Below are 25,996 nucleotides of genomic sequence, written 5' to 3' on the forward strand. Positions count from 1 at the left end.
AGAACCTCTAAAAACTTTAAAGTCCTTTTAGAAATAAGATAAAGGACATGTACATCATCTTAAATTTCACAAAGATTAAAATTCATATTAAAAAAAAAAAGAGTGTGAGAAGTTCCTGTGGTGGCACTGTGGTAACAAACCTGACCAGTATCAATGAGGACACAGGTTCAATCCCTGGCCTTGCCCAGTGTTTAAGGATCCTGCGCTGCCATGTGCAGTGGTGTAGGTCACAGACGCAGCTCAGATCTGGCATTGCTGTAGCTGTGGCATAGGCCAGCAGCTACAGTTCCATTTTAGCCTCTAGCCTGGAAACTTCCACATGCCATGGGTGCGGCCCTAAAAAGATAAAAAAATAAAAACTTTAAAAGTCCCATTTGAAATAAGATAAAGGATGAAAATCTACATCTACATCATCCTAAATTTCACAAAAAATAAAATCCACATTAAAAAAAGAGTTTGGAGTTCCCATAGTGGCTCAGTAGAAACAAATCTGACTAGTATCCATGAGGTCACAAGTTCGAGCGTGGCCTTACTCAGTGGGCTAAGGATCTGGCATTGCTATGAGCTGCGGTGTAGGTTGCAGATGCGCCTAGGATCTGGTGTTGCTTTGGCTGTGGCAAAGGCCAGCAGCTATAGCTCCAATTCAACCCCTAGCTTGGGAACTTCCACATGCCACAGGTGTGGCCCTAAAAAGACAAAAATAAATAAAATAAATAAATAAATAAATTTTTAAAAAATTAAAAAAGAGTTTGAGGAGTTCCTGCTGTAGTTCAGTGGGTTAAGAATCCAGCATTGCCACAGTCGTGGCATAGGTCACAGCTGCAGCTCCGATTCAATGCCTAGCCTGGGAACTTCCACATGCTAAATAACTTGCCAATGTCACATAAATAATAACAGATGGGATTCGAACTTAGTGTAGTTCTAAAGTCCCTATTCTAAATAATCTTACCCAGTCTGACAGTATGATCATCATTCATGTGGAACTTCAAAAAGGATCCAGAATATCACCTGAGGTCAATATGTAAACACATTAACATTTACCTCGTCAAAAATAGCCCTGGAAAAATCTCCACAGCGTACTGTGCCATCATAGCTCAGTGATAGTATGTGAGCCGGATTGGCAGGTGAGAAGTAAAGACAGCTAACTGGTTGACTATGGGGCTGAAAAACATAAATTCCATCTTCTTTAGGTTGGTGAGTCTGGAAAAGAGTTGGGGGTGAGGAGAGAGATCAAAACTGGTGAAAAGTAGTAATTTTCTATGTCATTAAGCTGTGTGTGTCTATATTACAGCAGTCTTTTCTTAATCTATAATTGTATCCTTCCATTTAGAAAGTCAAAACTCAAACTTTATACTCCCACTGAGTTATTTTTTCCTAGTTTTCAATACAACAGAATTAAGTCACATTTATTTTAATAGTTTGCAGGTTTTTGCAACTAGCAATCTAATTTTTTCATAATACGGAGGGAGAAAACTATTGCTTATTATGACTTCAGTTCATGAAATCCTCAGGAAGTGCAGAATTTACTTTTTATTTCACACACAGTATAATTCCTTACTACCAAAACTTGTATCAATGCCACTCCCACTTTGCTTCCTATGAATGTTTCCATACAGTATTTTTTTTTTTTTTTTTTTTTTTGGCCACCCAGCAGCATATGGAGTTGCCAGGCCAGGGATCATATCCGAACCACAGTTGTGACCTGTACCTGATGTTTTAACCTGCTGTGCTAGTCCGGGATCGAATCTGCATCCCAGTGCTCCAGAGACACAGCCAATCCCATTGAGCCACAGCAGGGACTCCAGCACAATTTTTTTTTTTTTTTTTTTTGTCTTTTTAAGGCTTCGCCCTTGGCATATGGAGGTTCCCAGGCTAGGGGTTGAATTGGAGCTACTGCTGCTGGTCTATACCATAGCCACAGGAACACCAGATCCAAGCCACGTCTATGACCTACACCACAGCTTACGGCAATAGCAGGTCATTAACCCACTGAGCAAGGACAGGGATCCAACCTGCGTCCTCATGGATATTAGTCAGATTTGTTTCCGCTAAGCCATGACAGGAACTCCTTCAGCACTATTTTAATAAGCTGTTTGGAATCCTATAAAATTGGATTGTGATGGTCATTGTACAACTATAAATATAATAAATTCATTGAGTAATTAAAAATAAATAAATACGAAAAAAAAGCTGTTTGGTCCTGGAACAAATTGATAGTTTTAAAATATTTTATCCCCTAAACAGCCCATGAAAAATGCATGTATTTGAATTTCTGTAATAATATTACTACCTCTAAGGATTATCCTTTCCACAACTGGATTACCAATTCCTAAATCATCACTTTTCGGATTTGTATAAGTTATATTCCTATACCATGTGTCATATTATGAATCAGAACAGCTATCATCTCCAAATTTGGCTTAGTCTGTTCAGAAATAATCAAACATTTTTGTTTTCTTCTTTTTTATTTGTTCTTAAGGAGACAATTTTTTGAAGGAAAGAAAAATGAAAAAGAAGGAAAAAAATTACAATCATACAAACTGCTCCTCCTACCCAGAGCTAGCCACTGTTAACATTTTGGCATATTTGTCTGTGGCATATATTTTTTTAGAAAAACAAAATTCTCCATTGTTACAAAGAACTCAGGGAGTTCCTGTCATGGGTCAGTGGTTAACGAATCCGACTAAGAACCATGAGGTTGCAGGTTCGATCCCTGGCTCGCTCAGCAGGTTAAGGATCTGGCATTGCCATGAGCTGTGGTGTAGGTCACAGACATGGCTCGGATCCCACGTTGCTGTGGCTGTGGCATAGGCCAGCAGCTGTAGCTCCAATTAGACCCCTAGCCTGGGAACCTCCATAAGCTGCAGGTATGGCCCTAAAAAGACAGAAAAGACAAAATAAATAAATAAATAAGCAGTTGTAATCATTAGGCTTTATTTAGCAATATACGCCTCAACCTTAGACAGTTTCTATTGATTGAGAACATTTCACTCCTACCTTTCTCCATTTCTAGATTGTGTTACATTATATTTCTTTTGTCCAGGTTGACTGACAACATTCACATCCAGTGCTTTTTTTGGGGAAGTGGGGTGGAGAGGCTTGCTGTGGGATCTCAGTTCCCACAGCAGGGACTGAATCTGAGCCACAGCAGTGAAAGTCTTAACCACTGGACCACTGGGGAACTCCCTCACATCCAGTTCTATAACCATAATTCATATGATTGTTCAATATCAGTTCTGCATTTAAATGGATTTGATACTCAACACTTTTTCTGTCAAGTGTCTCCATTCCTGAATTCTTAATTTTGATTTACTCTTAACTGGCTGAGATTTATCAAGTAGTTTTTTCCAGATGAATCTTAGGTCTTAAATTTCTTGAGTTTTTTTCACATGTGAAAATACCTAGCTGCTGCCTTTACATCAGAATAATATCTTGAACTGGGTATATATTCCAGGCTACATTTCCTTCTCTCTGAACTTTGTAGACATTACATGAGATGTTGCTGTAGGAAACTGAGGCAGGAGTTCCCATCATGGTTCAGCGGTAACAAATCTGACTAGTATCCATGAGAACGCGGCTTTGATCCCTGACCTTACTCGGTGGGTTAAGGGTACGGCAGTAGAGTGAGCTGTGGTGTAGATTGCAGATTCGGCTCAGATCCTGAGTTGCTGTGGCTGTGGCGTAGGCTGGCAGCTGCAGCTGCAGCTGCAGCTTGAATTCAACCCCTAGCCTGGGAACTTCCATATGCCTCAGGTGAACCCCTAAAAAGACAAAATAAAAAAATAGAAAAGTGAGGCAAACCTGGATTTTTCCCTTGAATATGATCTGTTTGTGCTGCCTGAAGAATTCTTTATCCTTTAAGTTCCAAATTTTCCTAGAACCGTCAACCTGCCAATTCAATTCTGTCTTTTCAGAAAAATTATCTTTGAATACATTTTCTGTTCCATTTGTTGGGTCATCTTTGACAGTCTTTCCTTTTCTGTTGGCTTATCTCTTTAAGCTTTTTTTCATCTGTGCTTGAGATTACCTCAAATCTTTCATGTCTATAATTTCATTTTCAGCAATGTCTACTCTGTTCCTTGCTTTTGTCTAATCTATTAGTTTCATTGATTTTCAATTTTTTTCCTTAGTTCTGCAATCTTTTTTCATTTCATTCTATTGTATTATTACCTTATTTTTAAAATTTTTTTTTATTTTTTATTTTTTGTCCTTTTGCCATTTCTAGGGCCGCTCCCGAGGCATATGGAGGTTCCCAGGCTAAGGGTCAAATCGGAACTGTAGCTGCCGGCCTACGCCACAGCCACAGCAACGTGCGATCCAAGCTGCATCTGCAACCTACACCACAGCTCATAGCAACACCAGATCCTTAACCCACTGAGCAAGGCCAGGGATCGAACCCACAACCTCATGGTTCCTAGTCAAATTCGTTAACCACTGAGCCACGACGAGAACTCCCCATTATTACCTTATTTTTGAGTCTTATTTTACAAATCAATGTGGTTATTAACTTGCTCTATGGCGGCACTATCCAAAAGAACTTTTTTATAAACATGTGTTAATTACAACATTACATAAAAGAAGAATAAAAGCCTGTTGTGGCTCATCAGTAACAAACCCGATTAGTATCTGTGAAGATATGATTTGATCCCTGGCCTCGCTCAGTGGGTTAAGGATCCTGTGTTGCCATATCTGTGGTGTAGGTCACAGACACGGCTCAGATCCCATGCTACTGTGGTGGAGGCCAGCAGCTACAGCTCTGATTCAACTCCTAGCCTGGGAACTTCCATATGCTGCAGGTGAGGCCCTAAAAAGGCAAAACAAAACAAAAGGCCCCCTACAGGCTACCTAAGCAAAAGAACTTTCTGAGAAGACAAAATTTACATTATGCACTTTCCAATATGGTATCCACTAGTCACATACGGCTATTAAGCACTTGAAGTGTGCCTCGTTAACTGAAGAACCAAATTTTCTATTTTCATTAATTTTGAAATACCCACACACCTAAGGTCAATTAACCTTCAGCAAAGGAAGCAAGAACATAGAATGGGGAATAGAGAGCCTCTTCAGCAAGAAGTGCTGGGACAGTTGGACAGCCTCGTGTAAATCAATGACGTTATTAGAACACACTCTCTCACCATGCACAAAAACTCAAAATAGCTTAAAGACTTAACCATAAAACATGACACCATAAAACTCCTAAAAGAAATCACAGGCAAAATACTCTCCAACATAAATTGTACCAACATTTCTTTAGGTCAGTTTCCCAAGGCAGTAGAAATAAAAACAAAAAATAAACAGATGGAACCTAACCAAACTTACAAGATTTTTTTTATTCTTGGCCACACCCACGGCATGCAGAAATTCCTAAGCCAGGGCTCAAATCCGAGCCACAGTAGTGACAATGCCAAATCTTTGAACTCTAGGCCACCAGAGAAATCCTAAGCTTACAAGCTTTTGTATAGCAAGGGAAACCATAAATGAAACAAAAAGACAACCTACAGAATGGGAGAAAATATTTGCAAATGATGTGACTGTAAAGGGCTTAACTTTTAAAATATGCAATGGCGGGGAGTTCCCGTCGTGGCGAAGTGGTTAACAAATCCGACTAGGAACCATGAGGTCGCGGGTTCGGTCCCTGCCCTTGCTCAGTGGGTTAACGATCCGATCCGGCGTTGCCATGAGCTGTGGTGTAGGTTGCAGACGCGGCTCGGATCCCGCGTTGCTGTGGCTCTGGCGTAGGCTGGTGGCTACAGCTCCGATTCAACCCCTAGCCTGGGAACCTCCATATGCTGCGGAAGCGGCCCAAGAGATAGCAACAACAACAACAAAAGACAAAAAGACAAAAAAAAAAAAAAAAAAAAAAAAAAAAAGCAATGGCTCATACAACTCAAAAACATAAAAACAAATGACGCAATTGAAAAATGGGCAGAAGACCTAAACAGAAATTTCTCCAAAGAAAACATACAGATGGTCAATAGGCACATGAAAAAAATGCTGAACATCACTAATTATTTGAGAAATGCAAATCAAAACTACAATGAAGTGTCACCTCACAACAGTCTGAATGACCATCATTAATAAGTCTACCAGGAGTTCCTGTCATGGCTCTGCACATTACGAATCAGACCAGTATCCGTGAGGATGCACGTTTGATTAGGGGAAGAATGGAGTGGGAGGTTGGGGTTAGCAGATGTAAGCTATTATACATGAAGGGAATAATCAACAAGATTCTACTGGGAGTTCTGGTCATGGCTCAGCAGAAACAAATTTGACTAGGATCCATGAGGACTCAGGTTCGATCCCTGATCTTGCTCAGTAGGTTAAGGATCCAGCATTGCCGTGAGCTATGGTGTAGATCGCAGACGAGGCTCAGATCTGACGTTGCTGTGGCTGTGGTGTAGGCTAGCAGCTACAGCTCCAATTTGACCCCTGCCTGGGAACCTCCATATGCTGTGGGGGTAGCCCTAGAAAGCAAAAAGAAAAAAAAAATTCTACTGTATAGCACAGAGAACTATATTCAATGTGCTATGATAAACCATAATGGAAATGATTATTTTTTAAAAGACTGTGCATATATATAGATAATTGAATCATTTTGCCATAAAGCAGAAATTAACACAACACTGTAAATCAACTATGCTTCAATAAAAAATTAAATAAAATTTAAAAATAAAAATAAATACAGGTATCTCCTGCTTTTCGAAAGTTCACTTTACGCCACTTCAGTTTTACAAAACTCCCACATCAGTACCTGCTTTCACTAACTAAGGGAAATCCAAAGAGGATTTTTGTTTTTATAAGAAAAGGTGAAAAATGAAAATAGCGTTCAGCATTTGTTTTACAGGACGTTGTTATAGAGGCAGCACATCCCAAGCAGCTGAGTGGCACCACCAAGCTCCTTCTCAGGGAACTATACTCAGCATCTCAGCATGAAGCCACTATAGCTGTGAACTGTGCCTGTGAACATCTGTACTTTATCTTGATTTATTTTATTCATCCACTAGCAAGATACCTTAAGGTAACTGCTTCTTGCTTTACGCCATTTCAGTTTACAATAGGTTTCGTAGGAACACTCTACTTTTGGACAGGGAGGGAAACCTGTAGTCTCATATGACCCAGTAGCTATTGTGCTGAACAGTACGGTACTGGAGCAACTGAGATGAAGTTCTTTACGTTTCTTATGTTTTTCTTCTAGGTCTGTTATTGATGCTAAGTTCTTTTGTTGTTTTTGCAGTAATGTTGGTCTGATTGCCATGTCATTTTTTTTTTCATTTTTATCATGCTTGAATTACTTGGCTCATGCTAGTTGCTCTGACATAATACTATCTTAACTCTTTCTCCCACTATCTGATACAAGTTCATTTTTTCCTCAGAAAAGGACAGGATTTTCTGTAGATAGGAGGAAAGATTGGGGCAGAAGGGAGGTGGACAATTATTTCAGCTGAAACAGTGTGCTATATTTGTTGGAATTCCTAGACTCTGAGATTTCATTCATTATTTTATACCAGGATTCATACTACCTACTTGGTAGAGTTGGGAGAAGAGGCTTATCCCACTCCCCAAAACCAAGAAAATTTTCTTTGCAGAGAATTAGTCCTACTCTACACTTTCCACAATTCCCCTGTTTTCAGCTACCTTCCACCAGCATCCATTTCCCTATTCCTCACACAAAAAAGGAAAAATCTAAAATATCCATTCAATGGGATGAGTGCCCTTAAAAAGTCACTCACTTCAGAATACAACTTGCTTACCCTCTGATCTCTGCCACATGAGGATATAATAAGAAGTGGGGGATAGGAGTTCCTGTTGTGGCTCAGTGGTAACAAATCTGACTAGTATCCATGAGGTCATGGGTTTGATCCCTTGCTCAGTGGGTTAAGGATCTGGCATTGCCATGAGCTGTGGTGCAGGTCGAACACATAGCTCGGATCCTGCATTGCTGTGGCCGTGGAGTAGGCTAGCCCCTGTAGCTTTGATCCAACCCCTAGCCTGGGAACTTGCATATTCCATGGGTGCGGCCCTTTAAAAAAAAAAGAGTCATGGACAGTCTGCAGCCCAGAAAAGAGTTCTCACCAGGACCCAACCACACTGGCAAACTGATCTTGGACTTCCAGCCTCCAGAATCATGAGAAATAAATTTCTCCTGTCTATAAGGCACCCAGTCTGCCGTATTCTATTACAGCGACCCAAACCAATTAAGCACCTCGAAAGGACTTGCTCTGGGATCCAAAGCTTTCAATGCCTCACCATCTCCAGTGACTAAAAGAAATTGCCCTGCTTATTGTTTAAAAAAAAAAAAAAAAAACTGTATAAAAGAATAGAACATCATGGAGTTCCCGTGGTGGCTCAGTGGTTAACGAATCCGATTAGGAACCATGAGGTTGCAGGTTCGATCCCTGGCCTTGCTAAGTGGGTTAAGATCTGGCATTGCCATAAGCTGTGGTGTCGGTTGCAGACTCGGCTCGGATCCTGTGTTTCTGTGGCTCTGGCATAGGCTGGCGGCTATAGCCCTGATTAGACCCCTAGCCTGGGAACCTCCATATGCTGCGGGAGTGGCCCTAGAAAAGGCAAAAAGACACACACACACACACACAAAAGAATTAAACATCAAACTGATAACACTGGTTACCTAATGGTAGCAGGATTATAAATAGTTTTGGTTTTTCAAATTCTATACTAGAAAAATGTAAGTTTTTTAGTGGTGCTTTTTAGAGATAATGTAAATATCCCATTTAACATTAAGATATATGATTATATTCCTAAAATAAATCTCATTTTAATGAATTTTTAAATAAATAAATAAATAAAATATCCATTCAATGAGACTCTCTCTGTTTTTGAGAATACATGTGAAAATTCTCAGAGTCAATTCACCACTATTAATTTTATTTTATATGTTTATTTGTTTGTTTTGCTTTTTAAGGACAGCAACCACGGCAGATGAAAGTTTCCAGGCTAGGGGTTGAATAGGAGCTACAGCTGCTGGCCCATGCCACAGCCACAGCAACATGGGACCTGAGCCTCATCTGCAACCTACACCATAGCTCAGAGCAATGCTGGATCCCTGACCTACTGAGTGAGGCTAGAGATCAAACCCGAATCTTCATGGAATACTAGTTAGATTCATTTCAGCTGCACCACAACAGGAACTCCACCACTATGGATTTTAGAGGTGAGACAGGGTAGAAGCTAAACTATGATGCACCTCCCAGCTCAGCTAAAGAACTTGTTTCTGTATTTGGTGTCCAGTTTTTGAAGTACACCGCATTAGCTTATACTTCTTCCTTATTATTGTGACTTTCTTCCCCTGATTTGATTATCTTCTGCTCATTCTATGGTAAAATTCCAAGTTTTCATTTCAATCTGAATACACCTTATTAAAAGGCTTCTAACCACTTTAATGGGTCCAGGATTAGTTTGTTTTGAGCCTAAAAATGACCATCTGTGCACACTGGATGGAATATGAAAACTGGAAGTACAAACACCAGTTAAGAATACTGTGGTAATCCCAAAAAAAGAAGATGGAGTTCTCACCCAACATGATGACAGTTAGAATGGAAAAAAGGGCAGGTGTTCCTACTGTGGTGCAACAGATTAATGATCCAGCATCGTCTCTGAAGCAGCACAGGTTCGATCCCCAGCCTAGCACAGTGGGTTAAGGATCTCACATTGCCACAGCTATAACACTGCAGCTAGGATTCGATCCCTGGCCCAGTAACTTCCATATTCCATGGGTTCAAGCAAAAAAAGAAAAAAAGAAAAGAGGGGGTAAAACCATTAAAGGGCTTTACTAGACATAAGGAATGAAGAGACCCAGCTTAAAACTTGCAAGGCTTCCTGTTGCCTTTAGGATAAAAACCAAAATTTTCTTTTTTCTTTTGCTTTTTTAGGGCTGCACTTGCAGCATATGGGAGTTCCCAGGCTAGGGGTCAAAAGAGAGCTGCAGCTACTGGCCTATGCCACAGCCATAGCAATGTCATATCCAAGTCACATCTGCAACCTGCATCACAGTTTGAGGCAACACTGAGTGAGGCCAGGGATCTAATCTGGATCCTTGTGGATATGAGTCATGTTCGTAAACCACTGAACCACAACAGGTTCCCCCCAAAAGCTAAATTCTTAACAAAACTTATAAACATCTGGCCTCTGCCCACATTTATAACCTCCTTGTATTCTATTCATCCCCTTTGTTCATGCCTTTGCTGTCTATGCTCCAGCGACACAGGTATTCTTTCATGTCCTTGAATATATCAAGCAGGCACCCTCCTGTCTAAAATCCCTGACATGCTATTCCCCTTGCCTGAAACACTTTCTCCTTTCTTTGCTTAGTTTACTCCTGCTCAGCTTTCATCTCAACTCAATTTTCACTTAATCAGGGAGAAGCCTTCCCTGATCCTCCAAATTAGACCAGTATAATACTGCTTTTCCTTCATTCCATTAATCACTGTATATGATTTACTCCATTTATCAAACATGTATTTATTTCATTCATGCTGCTTTTGCCACTAAATTCTAAACTCCATGAGGACAAAGACAGTCTTTACTCAAAATACAGCTGGGGAATCATTAAAATAGTACTTAGCAAAAAATACTTAATAAATGTGGAATGAATGAATGGGTAGATGGATTACTGAATAAATGATAAAGAAACTTTTGATCCCAGGTGAGACTAGGAATCTGACATAAAGTTAAATGAAAACTGAGGGAGTGCCAAGGCAATTCAATAGGTAAAGAACAGTCTTTTCAACGAATACTGTTGGGAAAACAACATACGCACAAACAAAAAGATGAACTTTGGTCCTTAAATAACACCATATACAAAAAAATAACTCAAGGTGGATCTGTGAAAGCTGAAACTATAAAATTTTTAGAAAAAAACATAGGTAAAAAATCTTCCATACTTCGGGCTACATAAAAGATTTCTTAGGAGTTCCTGTCGTGGCTCAGTGGTTAACGAATCCGACTAGGAACCATGAGGTTGCGGGTTCGATCGCTGGCCTTGCTTGGTGGGTTAAAGATCCGGCGTTGCCGTGAGCTGTAGTGTAGGTTGCAGACGCGGCTCGGATCCCAAGTTGCTGTGGCTCTGGCTTAGGCCACTGGCTACAGCTCCGATTGGACCCCTAGCCTGAGAACCTCCATATGCTGCGGGAGCAGCCCTAGACAAAGGCAAGAACACACACAAAAAAAAAGATTTTTTTAGATACAACACCAAAAACAAAATCCATTAAAAATCTGATAAATCAGACCTCATCAAAATTCTTAACTTTTGCACTTGAAAAGACAGCATTAAGAGAATGAACAAAGGAGCTCCCGCTGTGGTTCAACAAGATTGGTGGCATCTTGGGAGCCCAGGGATGCAAGTTCAATTGCCAGCCCGGGAAAGTGGGTTAAAGGATTGGGCACAGTGTGTTAAAGGAAATTCTCTAGGTAGAAAAGGCCACAACTAGAAACAAAAATATTACAAATGACAAGGCTCACCAGTAAAGGCATACATATGGTAAAGGTAGGAAATCATCCACACACAAATATGCTACCAAAATCAGAAATCATGAGGAGGGTACAAACGCAGGACACTGGAGATGCACTTGCAATTAGAGAACAACAACTTAAAACAATCTTGTATGTGTATATGTGTGTGTGTATATATATACATATAGACTCCTATATCAAAAAGTCATGGTAACTGCAAACCAAAAATCAAAATAGATACACATACAAATAAGAAAAAGCAATCTAAACACAACACTAAAGAGAGTCATCAAACCAGAAGAGAAGAGAACAAAAAAAGAAGGGGAAGAAAAAAAGACCAACAAAAACAAATCCAAAACAATAAAATGGCAATAAAAACATACATATCTGGGATTTCCCACTGTAGCGCAGCAGAAACAAACCAACTAGTATCCATGAGGATGCTGGTTTGATCCCTGGCCTCAATCAGCGGGTAGGGAATCTGGCACTGCCATGAGCTGTGGTGTAGGTCACAGATACAGCTTGGATCTGGCATTGCTGTGGCTGTAGTGGTGCAGGCTGGCAGCTGTAGCTCTGATCTGATTCCTCGCCTGGGAACATCCATATGCCACAGTGCAGTCCTAAAAAACAAACAAACAAAAAAAACACCCATGCACATCAATAATTACCTTAAATGTAAATGGACTAAATGCCCCAAATAAAAGACACAGACTGGCTGAATGGATACAAAAACAAGACTCATATATTAGCTGCCTTCAAGAGCCCCACTTCAGTTCTAGGGACACATACAAAATGTAAATGAGAGAGTGGAAGAAAATATTCCATGCAGATGGAAATCCAAAGAAAGCTGCAGTAGCAATACTCATATCAGATAAAATAGACCTTAAAATAAAGAATATTATAAGAGCCATAGAAGGACATTACATAATGATCAAAAAATCAATCCAAGAAGATATAACAATTATAAACATGTATGCACACAACATAAGATCACCTTAATATATAAGGCAACTGCTAACAACCTTAAAAGGAGAAATTGACAATAACACAATAATAGTGGGGGACTTTAACACCCCACTTGTAGCAAAGGACAGATCATCCAGAGACAGAAAATCAACAAGGAAACACAGGCCTTAAATGAAGCATTAGACCAGATGAACTTAATAGATATTATTTATAGAACAGTCTATCCAAAAGGAGCAAAATATGCATTCTTCTCAAGTATGCACAGAACATTCTCTAGGATAGATCACATTCTGGGCCACAAATCAAGCCTTGGTAAATTTAAGAAATCTGAAATCATTTTGAGCATCCAATAAAATGAACAGCCTAGAAGAAATGGAAATTCTCAGAAAAGCACGATCTTCCAAGATTAAACCAAGACAAAATAGAAAAGATGAATGGACCAATCACAGGTACTGAAATTGAAACTGTGATTTAAAAAACTTCCATCATGGCTCAGTGGTTAACGAATCCAACTAGGAACCATGAGGTTGTGGGTTCGATCTCTGGCCTCACTCAGTGGGTTAAGGATCTGGCATTGCTGTGAGCTGTGGTGTAGAGTGCAGAAGTGGCTGGGATCCTGCATTGCTATGGCGCTGGTGTAGGCCAGCGGCTACAGCTCTGATTAGACCCCTAGGCCTGGGAACCGCCATACGCCACAGTTGTGGCCCTAGAAGACAAAAAATTAAAAAAAATTTTTTTAATTAAAAAAATAAAATTACAACAAAAATTACAAAATTTTGTTTTTGTTTTCCAATAAACAAAAGCCCAGGATCAGATGGCTTCACAGGTAAATTCTATCAAGCATTTAGAGAAGAGCTAACACCTATACTTCTGAAACTATTCCCAAAAACTGCAAAGGAAGGAACACTCCCAAACTCATTCTATGACGCCACCATCACCCTGATACAAAAACCTGACAAAGACAAAAACATAAAACACAAAAGACAAAAAACAAAAAAAGAAAATTACAAGCCAATTTCACTGACGAACATAGATTCAAAAATCCTCAACAAAATACTAGCAAACCAAATGCAACAAAACATTAAAAGGATTGCACACCATGATGACATGGGATTTATCCCAGGGATGCAAGGATTCTTCAATATCCAAAAATCAATCAGTGTGATACACCACATTAACCAACTGAAGAATAAAAACCATACGATCCTCTCAATACATGAAGAAAAAGCTTTTGACAAAATTCAACACCCATTTCCGAGAAAAACCCTCCAGAAGGGGGCACATAGGGAATCTACCTCAGCAAAATAAAGGCCATAGATGACAAGCCCACAGCTAACATCATTCTCAATGGTGAAAAGCTGAAAGAATTCCCACTAAGGTCAGGAACAAGACAAGGCTATCCACTTTCACTGCTTGTATTCAACATAGTATTGGAAGTCTTAGCCACAGCAATCAGACAAACAAAAGAAACAAAAGGTATTCAAACTAGAAGAGAAGAGGTAAAATTGTCACTGTATGCAGATGACATGGTACTTTATATAGAAAACCCTAAGGATTCAACCCAAAAACTACTTAAACTGATCAACAAACTCAGCAAAGTAGCAGGATATAAGGCTAACATTCAGAAATCAGTCGCATTTCTATATCCTAACAATGAAATATTAGAAAAGGAATACAAAAATATAATATCTTTTAAAATTGCACCCCAAAAAATCAAATACCTGGGAATAAACCTGACCAAGGAGGTGAAAGATTTATATGCTGAGAACTATAAAACATTACTCAAGGAAATTAAAGAGGATACAAAGAAATGGATGCTCCTGGGTTAGAAAAATTAATATTATAAAAATGGCCATGCTACCCAAAGCAATCTACAGATTCAATGCAATCCCTATCAAATTACCCATGGCATTTTTCACAGAAATAGAACTAACAAGCCAATAATTTATACGGAACCACAAAAGACCCAGAATTTCCAAAGCGAACCCAAGGAAAAAAAAAAACCCAGCAGGAGGCATAATTCTCCCAGACTTGAGGCAATTACAGAGCCACAGTAATCGAGATAGTGTGGTACTGGTATCAAAACAGACCAACAGACCAATGTAACAGAATAGAGAACCCAGAAATAAACCCAGACACCTATGGTCAATTAACCTTCGACAAAGGAAGCAAGAACATACAATGGGAAAAACACAGTCTTTTTGGTAAGTGGTGCTGGGAAAACTGGAGAGCTGCATGTAAATCCATGAAACTGGAATGCACCCTCACACCATGCACAAAAATACACTTAAAGACTTAAATGTAAGATAAGACACCATCAAACTCCTAGAAGAGAACTTAGGCAAAACATTACATCAAACTTACAAAAGTTTTCTCAGGTCAGTCTTCCAAAGCAAAAATAAACCAATGGGAACTAATCAATCAAAAATAAATCAAAGGAAACCATTAAAAAAACAAAAAGACAATTCACAGAATGGGAAAAAATAGTTTCAAACGATGCAACTGACAAGGGCTTAATCTCTAAAATATACAAACAACTTACATAACTCAACAGCAAAAAAAGGCAACAACCCAATGGAAAAATGGACAAAAGACCTGAATAGACATTTCTCCAAAGAAGATATACAGACAGCCAATAAGCACATAAAAAAATGCTCCACATCCCTGACTATTAGAGAAATGCAAATCAAAACTACCATGAGATACCACCTCACACCAGTTAGAATGGCCATGATTAGTAAGCCCACAAATAACATGTGCTGGAGAGGGTGTGGAGAAAAGGGAACCCTCTTGTACTGTTGGTGGGAATGTAAATTGGTACAACCACTATGGAGAACGGTATGGAGGTACCTTAGAAAACTATACATAGAACTACCATATTACGCAGCAATCCCACTCTTGGACATATATCCAGAAAAACTTTCCTTGAAAAAGACATATGCACCCACATGTTCACTGCAGCACTATTCACAATAGCCAAGACATGGCAAAAACCTAAATGTCCATCAATAGATGATTGGATTAAGAAGATGTGGTGTGTATACACAATGGACTACTACTCAGCCATAAAAAAGAACAAAATAATGTCATTTGCAGCAACATGGGTGGAACTAGAGACTCTCCTACTAAGTGAGGTTAAGTCAGAAAGAAAGACAAATATCATATGATTTCGCTTATATCTGGGATCTAATATATGGCACATGATTTTCTTTTCTTTCCACAGAAAAGAAAATCATGGGCATGGAGAACAGACTTGTGGTTACCAAGAGGGAGAAGGAGGGAGTGGGAAGGATTGGGAATTTGGAGTTAATAGATGCAAACTATTGCCTTTGGAATAGATGCACAATGGGATCCTGTTGTATAGCACTGGGAACTATGTCTGGTCACTTGTGATGAAGCATGGTAATGTGAGAAAAAACAGTGTATACACGTACATGTGACTGGGTCACCTCACTGTGTAGTAGAAAATTGACAGAACACTGTAAACCAGCTATAATGGAAAAAATAAAAATCATTATAAAAAATATATATAAACTCCTCCTGCAGCTCAACAGCAAAAAACCAACAATCCCATCAAAAAAAGGGCAGAAGATCTAAATAGACATTTCTCCAAAGAAGACATACAGATGGCCAAAAAACATAGGAAAACATCAACATCACTCATTATTAGTGAAATGCAAATCAAAACTACTATGAGGTACCACCTTGCACTAGCCAAAATGGCCATCATCAAAAAGTCTACAAACAATAAATGCTGGAGAGGGTATGGAGAAAAGGGAACCCTATTACACTGTTGGTGGGAATGTAAACTGGCACAACCACTATGGAAAACAGTACAGAGATTCCTCAGAAAACTAAAAATAGAATTACCATTTGATCCAGCAATCCTACTCCTGGGCATCTATCCACAGAAAACCATGACTTGAAAAGATACATGTACCCCAACGTACATTACAGCACTATATACAATAGCTGAGACTGGGAAGCAACCTAATGTCCATTGACAGAGGAGTAGCTAAAGAAAATGTGGTACATATATACAATGGAATATTACTCAGCCATAAAAAAGTATGAAATAATGGAATTTGCAACAACACAGATGGACCTAGAAATTATCATGCTAAGTGAAGTTAGACAGTGAGATACAAACATTACATGCCATCACTTATATATAGAATCTAAAAATAAGATACAATGAACTTATTTCAGAACAGAAACTGATTCATAGACTTTGAAAAACTTATGGTTTCCAAAGGAGAGAGGTTGGTGGAGGAGGGATGGGCTGGGGGTTTGGGATGGAAATGTTGTAAAATTAGGTAGTGCTAATAGCTGTACAACTACAAATATAATAAAATTCATTGAGTTTTTTTTTTTTTTTTTTAAAAAAAGGATCCGGCATTGCCATACCTGCAGTGTAGGTCAAAGCTATGTCCCTGGCTGGCGAACTTCCATATGCTGTGGGTGAGGCCATTAAAAAAGAAAAGAAAATGACCAAAGAGAAACATTTGCAAATTACATATCTGCTAGGAATGTGTACTTAGAATATACAAAGGACTCTTTCAACTGAACAAGAAAACTAACAACCTGGGGCATTCCCTGGTGGTGTATAGTGGTTACAATTCAGCACCTTTTTTTTTTTTTTTGTCTTTTTAGGGCCACACCTGCGGCATATGGAGGTTCCCAGCCTCGGGGTCAAATCGGAGCTGTAGCTGCCAGCCTAGGCCACAGCCACAGCAAGCTAGACCTGAGCCATGTCTGCACCCTACACCACAGCTCATGGCAACACCAGATCCTTAACCCACTGAGCAAGGCCAGGGATCGAACCTGCGTCTGCATGGATACTAGTCAGATTTGTTTCTGCTGAAGACGATGGGAACTCCTCAGTTCAGCACTTTTGACTGAGCTCGATTCCTGGGTCTGGGAACTGAGATTCCACATCAAGCCACTAAGGGCTTCAGCCAAAAAAAAGACAACCCCATAAAAAACTGAAAAAGGATTTGAATAGCCATTTCACCAGATACCCAAATGGCATGAAAGATGCTCAATGTCATCAGACATTAGGGAAATGCATTTCAAAACCACAATGAGAGACTTCTTCACTAGAAATACACCACCCACTAGAGAGGCTATAATCAAAAAGACAGACAATAGGAGTTCCTGTTGTGGTTCAGTGGAAACAAATCTGACTAGTATCCATGAGGACACAGGTTCGATCTGTTGCCTTGTTCAGTGAGATAAGGATCTGGCACTGCCGTGAGTTGTGGTGTAGGTCACAGACATGGCTCAGATCTTGTGTTGCTGTGGCTATGGCGTAGGCCGGCAGCTGCAGTTCCAATTTGACCCCTAGCATGGGAACCACCATATGCCACAGGAGTGTCCCTAAAGAGACAAAAAAAAAAAAAAGACAGACAATAATAAATGTTGGTGAGCATGTTGAAAAACTGGAACCCTTAAACACTGCTGGTGAGAACAGAAAATGATGCAACCACTTGGAACACAGTTTGGCAGCTCCTCAAAATGTTAACCAGTTACCATATGACCCAGCAATTCTACTCCCAGGTGCCTACCCAAGAGAAATTAAAACACATATCCACATGTATACATAAATGTTTCTAGAAGAATTATTCAGAATAGCTTAAACATGGAAACAACTCAAATGCCTATCAAGTGAAGAATGAATAAACAAAATGTGGTATAACCAAACAATGGAGCACTCTTCATCAATAAAAAAGAATGAAATTCTGATAGTGAAGTAAGAGTTTTAACTAAAGAAATAACCCCCCAGCTGATGAGTCACCTACATGCCTGTCAACATCCTTTGCTCACCACATACCACCCTTCTTATAATCTTGTAGCTCCTAAGTACCTTATGTCCTTGCTAGCAGCCCTGCTAACCGTGCACCAGGCATTGCTTGTCAGTTTTGCTTTTTGTGATCTAGTTTGCTCAGCTTCTTAGGCAGGAACTCTGTCTGCTCCAGGAAGGGGGAGGGCCGGGACTGCTTGCACAGGGTAAAAAACCTTCACACCCGGAAGTATTTTATAAAAGCTACCCAGAACAAAGACCTGGTGCTCAGATCCTGGAGGCATCTCCTCTGAGCCTGCACCAGTGCTGAATAAATCTGGCTATTCCACATCTCCAAGTGCCACTTGTCTCTTTCCGCTGCCACGGTTTCTGCAACATTTTCTGGTGCGCTGGCTGGGAAGCTGACAACCGAGCTGGCCCCTAGGGCCACCGTTGTTGGGGAACCAGAGAAGGCCATGGTCACCAGCCCAGTGACAGGCAGATAGCACGTGCCCAAAAATTTTGCCAGATCCTAACTCTCATTCGGGCCGTGCTGGCCCCGGCTCACGCAGCTTCCTGAACGGACTCAGGAGAGTGGAAACAGGTTCCAGGATGGGACGTCAGACTGGTAAGTGCCCCAGGGACATCTGCCCAAGTCAGGACCCACCATACGGTGGAAGGAGAGACTAATCACCTCTCAGTGACCAGAGGGTCACTCAGGACAGGATTTATGCCCTCAGGATTAGGTGGCCTGTCAATTCTGGTGTGCGTGTGTGTGAATGGAGTGAACAAGAGCCCATGCTCTACCGTCTTCGGACTACGGAGTCTGAGTGGATCCTAACTGCAGTTCCATGGTGACCTCATATAGACTTTATGACTGCGCCGGCTCTGAAGGTTCTCTTCCCTCCCTGTGAGACTGGTCCAGGTCCAGGGTTTACACAGACCAGCCACATGCCAAGAGGCACCTTAAACCTCCAAGAGGGGGCAGTCAGGCAGACAAAAGTGAGTACTCCCCTACTGTTTGTCTTGCAACATCATCACAGGGTAGGAATTCACACAATAGGTGAATCAGCTTCAAAACCCACTGTCTTAGAATGTATGGTTAAGAATTTTAAGAAAGGATTTTCTAGAGATTATTGTATGAAACTGAGTTCTGGAAGACTGCACACTCTCTGTAGCCTAGAGTGGCCCTCCTTCGGGGAAGGATGGCCCTCAGAAGGGACCTTAGATGTGTCCACAGTTCGAGTAGTACACAATGTTATAAAAGGAGACCCTGGACACCCAGACCAATTTACACACATTGATCAGTGGTTAGAAGTTTCCCAGTTAAGACCACCTTGGGTTCAGTTCTGCATCACAGGCCAGGGATGGTGTAAGGTCCTAGTTGCTCAGTCCAAAAAGAAAACTGCCTCGAGAAAAGGAGCCACCTATTTTTCAAGAAGAGGCCAAGAACTTGCTGCCCCATGCCTCTCATCTCTATGTGCTACCAGCCCCTCCTTTGGGGGCCAAAGGTCCCCAATTGCCAGACACCCCACTCCCCTCTTTCTCCTCCTCCTCTTCCTGAAGTCCCCAAGGCGATATCACCCCTGCATCGATATCACTCCCGCAACCAGATTCACTGGAACCGGTGAGCAGGCATCTCTGGTCAGCCCTGGGAGCAGCTGCCCCAGCGCTACAAATGCCCTTACAGAAGACATGGGAACCTCAACATACCACCACAGATGGGACCATACAAGAGGGAAAACCAGTCTTTTACTACCAGCCCTTTTCCACGGCAGGCCCTCCTACAGGGGTAAAGGCGGAGGCTAAAAAGCCTACTGACATGGCCAAGACCACTGAGATGCTGCAAAAGCCGGATGAAAGCCCAGCCAACTTCTATGAGAAACTAGGTGAGGCTTTTCAGATCTTCACTCCTTTTGATCCTGAAGCCCCTGAGAACCAACCAAATGCTGCCTTTGTGGGACAGGCCCAATCAGACATCTGTAAAAAGCTACAGAAAATTGAAGGATTTGCAGGAAAAAATGCCACAAAATTACTAGAAATAGCCAACAAAGTTTTTGCTAACCCTCTGCAATGCAGAAAAGAGCCTGAAACAAAAAGCTGCGCTCCTGGCGGCCCTGTCGAAACCCGTACCTCCGGCAGGACTACCCTGTAAGTCAAGGGGCCCAAGGCCAGGAAAAAGGAGCCCCCTTGGACACGATCAGTGTGCCTACTGTAAAGACACTGGAAAAATGAATGTCCCAACCGTCCTGAGAAAAGGACCAAAGCGGCACCCCCACCTAGCCGTTACTAACCTGAGCCATCCAGCACGAATATGATAGGCTTAGCCAAAGCCGAATCCGACTGGGGGGACCAGGCTCTCTCCAACTAGGTCCCCAAGAGCCTATGGTCAGAATTCAAGTTGGGGGCTGTCCCGTAGACTTTATGGTAGATACAGGTGCTGAACATTCGGTGTTCACGCAAACTGTGACTCCTCTCTCAGGAAGAGAAACTACCATCACAGGTGCCCAAATCTGCAGGCCTTTCTGCAGTCCCCAATGGTGCCGGTTAGGAGGCCATGAGGTAGTACATGAATTTCTTTACCTGCCAGACTACCCAGCTCCCTCGACGAGAAAAGACCTGCTGGCCAAGATGGGGGCTCAAATCTCTTTCTCTGCAGACAATCAGCTCAACTCAAATTAACAGACCCGCCCTCTTCTTTAATCATGTCTCTCACTGTAAGGAGGGAAGAAAAATGGTGCCGGTACTCTTCCCCTCCAGAAGAGGGGAGCGTTCCCCTGGAACTAGAGACTGAGTACACATTGGTTTGGGCCAATGGAAACCCTCTGGGACTAGCAAGATGCCATGCTCCTATCTTGATTGATCTGAAACCTGGAGCTCAACTGGTAAAGCTGCAGCAGTACTCGATTCCCAGAGAAGCTCAACTGGGAATCCAGGCTCACCTGCACCGGCTACTTGAGCACGGACTTTTGATAAAGTGTCAGTCGCCCTGCAACACCCCCTTATTGCCTGTAAAGAAACCAGGGACACAAGCCTACTGCCCAGTTCAGGACCTGAGGGCCATAAATGAGGCAGCAATCATGCTGCACCCATCCGTGCCTAACCCGTATATCCTGCTGGGGCTAATCCCTTCCACTGCCAAGTGGTTCACTTGCCTGGACTTAAAAGATGCCTTCTTCTGCCTCCGAGTGGCACCTGCTAGTCAGCCCTTGTTTGCCTTTGAATGGGAAAACCCACACACTGGGACAAAGGAGCAGCTCATTTGGACAAGACTCCCACAAGGATTCAAGAACTCTCCTACTCTTTTCAGTGGTGCCACGGCCACTGACCTGGCTGAATTTCCTGGACAAAAACTAGACTGTGTCTTGCTGCAGTACATTGATGGCCTCTTGCTGGCCAGCACCACGAAGGCTCAATGCCTAGGGGGAACCAAAGCCCTTGTCTCCCTGCTAATGGAAGCTGGGTATTGGGTATCTAGGAAAAAGGCACAAATCTGTAAGAAACAAGTCAGGTATCTGGGATTTAACTTCATGCAGGGCCGACAAATGTTAGGTACTGAAAGTTTGTGCCATTCTGGTCCCTACCACCCACTGGAAGGTTGGTGAGTTCTTAGGGGCATCAGGATTCTGGGCAGCAGGGTATGGATCCCTGGGTTTTCAGACTTGGCCAGACCTCCATATGAGGCCCTGAAAGGAAGAGAAAAGGCTCCCCTTGAATAGGGACCGAACCAGGAGGCAGCATTTCAGACAATCGAGACGAAACTCACTGAGGCTCTGGCCTTAGGACTTCCTGATGTAACCAAAGAATTCAATCTCTTTGTTCATGAGAAAAATGGAATAGCCTTGGGAGTCCTAACCCAAGAATTTGGACCTTGACAGAGGCCGGTGGCCTATTTGTCTAAGCAAATTGACTCAGTTGTGGCCGGATGGCTTCCCTGCCTCTGAGCACTGGCAGCTACCACCTTGTTAAGGGAGGATGACAAGTTGACTCTGGGAAAGAACCTTAATGTTAAAGTCCCACATTCAGTTGTAACCCTGATGGACAATCAGGGCCATCACTGGCTCACGCATGCACGAATGACTCAATACCAAGGGTCACTATGTGAAAATCTATGGGTAAAGCTGGAAGTTGTATGAACCCTAAACCCAGCCACCTTCCTACCAGATGAAGTGGGGCCCCCAGACCATAACTTCTTAGAGGTACTAGATGAAGTGTTTTCCAGTAGGCCTGACTTAACTGACAGACCACTCCAAAATCCAGAACTGGTTCTAAATACTGATGGCAGCAGCTTCTTAAAGGATACAAAAAGGATGGCAGGATATGCTGTGGTATCTGATTCGGAAGTGATGGAAGTAGATGTGCTTCCTCAAGGTTGGTCAGCTCAGAGAACAGAATTATGGGCATTAATCAAAGTACTGGAGCTTAGCCAAGACCAGCGAGTTAATACCTATACCAACTCACAGTATGCCTTTGCAACTTCACACGTCCACGGAGCCTTATATAAGAAGAGGGGACTCCTCACTGCTGAAGGAAAAGGGATCAAAAACCAGGCTGAAATCTTAAATCTCCTAAAAGCAGTATGGGAGCCTTAAGAGGTGGCAGTTATCTACTGCAAAGGCCACCAAAAGGGAGGCGACCCAGTGGCAAAAGGAAATCGCAGTGTTGATGCAGCCGCCAGACGAGTAGCCTGGGGACAACCACCAGACAAACCCAAGGTCCTGCTGGCCCCAGAAGTGCCACCTGTCCCCAAGTACTCTCTAGAGGAAGAAAGGTGGATAAAAGAGGAAGGAGGAATCAAAACAAAGATGGGATGTGGATCACACAGGACCGCTGGGTTTATGTTCCAAACAGCTGGCCTACAAATTAGTCTACCAACAACACGAGCTAACCCACATGGGCAAAACTGCCTTAGAGACCTTACTGGTGGGTACTACCTCATTGCACGTCTTCCCGCACTCTCCTCCTCCATCTCCCAATGGTGCATAACTTATTTGAAAAATAATGCCTGCCAGGGCCTTAGCAGGGACACAACACTGTGGACTGTCCCCATCTGTGGATATGGAAGTAGACTTCACTGAAGTGACCCCGAGCAAGGGATACAAATACCTGCTAGTTTTTGTCTGTACCTTTTCAGGGTGGGTAGAAGCTTTCCCAGCCTGAACTGAGGGTCACCAGAAAAGACAAGACAAAGGGCCTTTTTTACATATCTTCAACTCTGTACTACAGATCAACCACACTGAAAAGATCTTCACTTAACTATGCTAATTCTCTATTTTTCCTTTTCAAAATTCTCCAACAGTCTTTACTGGAGTTTCCTTGTGGTGCAGCAGGCTAAGAATGCCACTGCAGTGGCTCAGGTCACTGCTGCGGTGGGAGTTCGATCACTGGCCCAGGAATTTCCACATGCCACTGGTCCAGGCAAAAAAATAAACTATCTTTATCCATTTCTTCCATTTCTTCTTCCACCCCACAGTTTTTTAATCTCCTAAAGTGTGTGTTCCTTCCTTACCTTCTTGTTGAAGCTGTCTCTCAACTAACAGTACCCTATTTTCAAAACTAATGGTCCTTTTTCTGTTCTCACTCTTTTAACTTTTCTGAAAAAGGATCCTGTCAGACTCCCATGCTTATAACTCTCTTAGCTTACACAACCTTATTATACTATTTCTAGTCCTCTTCCTACTTTCTCTGCTTCCATTTTCTTTACCAAATCCTTCACCTACACCCACTCACATCTTATCAAAATAAGGGAGGAACTATGCTTCAAAAATAAGAGAGAATCTGTTTTTTTATTTCTTCTCTTCTCACTTACAAAATCTATTTTACTTATTAACGCCAACCTGCTTCAAGTCACCAAGGTTTCTTCACCTCCATTAACTGTCCTTATGGCATTTTTCACGTCTTTGTTCTATTTCCCCAATTAAAAAATAAATTCAAAGAACATTACCTTATCTTTTCTCAATTTTGTAACCACTGAAAGCAATCAATGTATTATTGTATGTACAATGAATGAAATTCAGTATCTATTTCTGTCTGACTCATCAAAGAATGACTAGGATTATCCTCAGTAGATCTTTGGGAAGATATTTTGATCCAGCTTGGAAACTGTATTTTAAACATAATTAGAAAACTAAAAACATTCTATGACCTTTTCATATACACATTTAAAGTTGTAATAAAGTTTCCTGGCAGGCATTTATGCCCAGATGACTAATGATATTCAAGCTAAAAATGTTAAAGTTCTATAAAGCAAATTTAAATTCATCTAGGTTTCTAAAATTTGGAATCACAAAGCACAAAACTATAAATCTCAAGTAACATCTAGAAACACATGGCTCTAGGCTATTCTTTCACAGACTATTTGCTTCAGTCAAACTTTAATATCTTCAAAAAATTAATAACTTACCAAATCCCAAAGTCCAACTTGCCCAGATTTGGCCCCAGCTGCCACCAAAGTTTTAATTTCTGATGGATGAAGAGCCATTGAGGATATTGAGCCTTTGGTAACTTTACAAACAGTATCTTCACTAATGACCATGCCATTTAAATTGGCTTTGTAGCTGAGAATATTAAAAAGTCAAATTTTAGATGTAAAAGCAAACTCAGTAGTCAAAATAAGTAAAAGACAATTCAAAAATGAAAAATCACAATCAGTAATTACGGGAAAATATTCAATTTTCTGGCAACCAAGGAAATCAAATTAAACAATAGAGCACTTTTTTTCACCTATAAAAGCTAGTAAGTTGCAGTTAAATATACACACATATATTGCTAAGAGCAGAATAATTCATGTAAGATTTTCAGAAGTGTTAAAAAAAAAAAAAAAAAAGCTCTTGGAAAACAATTCAGCATGCCCTAAAAGCCATATGCCTATAATATATGACACATGAATCTCACTTCTGGAATCTATTCCAAGGAAATATTCCACTATCACAATATACACTTCAACAACATACTCACATACAAACACTCAAGACTAAATAGAAAAAAACTCCAAATAGCAAGGGAAAGGAGGTTAATTCCACCTACTAAATGAAATATTATGCAATTATTCAATAAATTTAAAGACTTTAGTAACAGGCAACCACAGTATTAATGGAAAAGCATAATGCAAAATTGTATATACATTACAACATAACAAAGTAAGAGTAAATGTGATTTCACTCATTTATTAAACACTGAATGAATATAAAATTATGTGCTATGTACTTTTCTGGTTATTGAGACAAAACTCCTACGTTCGCTAAATTTACATGCTAGTGGTATTGCATATATTGATACTTGAAAGGAAATACACACACAAAAAAAAAAACAGTTGTTAGGATGGAAATATTATAGGTAAATTTTTTCACTCATTGAAAATTTTTCCAGAGTTCCTGTCATGGCACAGCAGAAACGAATCCAACTAGGAACTGTGAGGTTGCAGGTTTAATCCCTAGCCTTGCCACGAGCTGTGGTGTAGGTCACAGACACAGCTCAGATCCTGCGTTGCTGTGGCTGTGGCGCAGGCCAGCAGCTGTAGTTCTAATTTGACCCCTAGCCTGGGACCCTCCATGTGGCTCGGGTGCGGCCCTAAAAAGCAAAAAAATAAATTATTAAAAATAAATAAAAATTTTCCTAAAATGGTATATAGTCTTTCTAACTTAAAAATCTCAGAAAATGTAAAACAAAAACAAGGAATTTTAACTCAGAGTTCCCACCGTGACACAGCTGCAGCTTGGATTAAGTATCTACCCTGGGAATTTTCATATGCTATGGGTGTGGCCACAAAAACAAAAACAA

General features: G+C 41.1%; 1 protein-coding gene across 20 annotated transcripts in view; it reads right to left on the reverse strand.

The window, feature by feature from the left end:
- WDR76 (WD repeat domain 76) overlaps positions 1-25,996 on the reverse strand; it is an 88,834-nt gene that overhangs the window by 17,109 nt on the left and 45,729 nt on the right. For all 20 annotated transcript variants that reach the window (XR_014812346.1, XR_014812345.1, XM_084971860.1 and 17 more), the window contains 2 exons: positions 24,621-24,774; positions 1,042-1,200 (listed from right to left, as the gene is read on the reverse strand). Coding sequence is in view for 18 of the 20 variants with exons in the window: in XM_084971860.1 (XP_084827986.1) it covers positions 1,042-1,200; positions 24,621-24,774 (313 nt within the window). In the remaining 2 variants the exon portion in view is untranslated. The remainder of the gene's footprint in view (positions 1-1,041; positions 1,201-24,620; positions 24,775-25,996) is intronic.

The sequence above is a fragment of the Sus scrofa genome, chromosome 1 (genome assembly GCF_054392235.1).
Source record: "Sus scrofa isolate SSC_HxYL_T2T_F1_AM1 chromosome 1, Sscrofa_HxYL_maternal_Yorkshire_Landrace_v2.0, whole genome shotgun sequence".
In the NCBI taxonomy this organism is placed as follows: Eukaryota; Metazoa; Chordata; class Mammalia; order Artiodactyla; family Suidae; genus Sus; species Sus scrofa.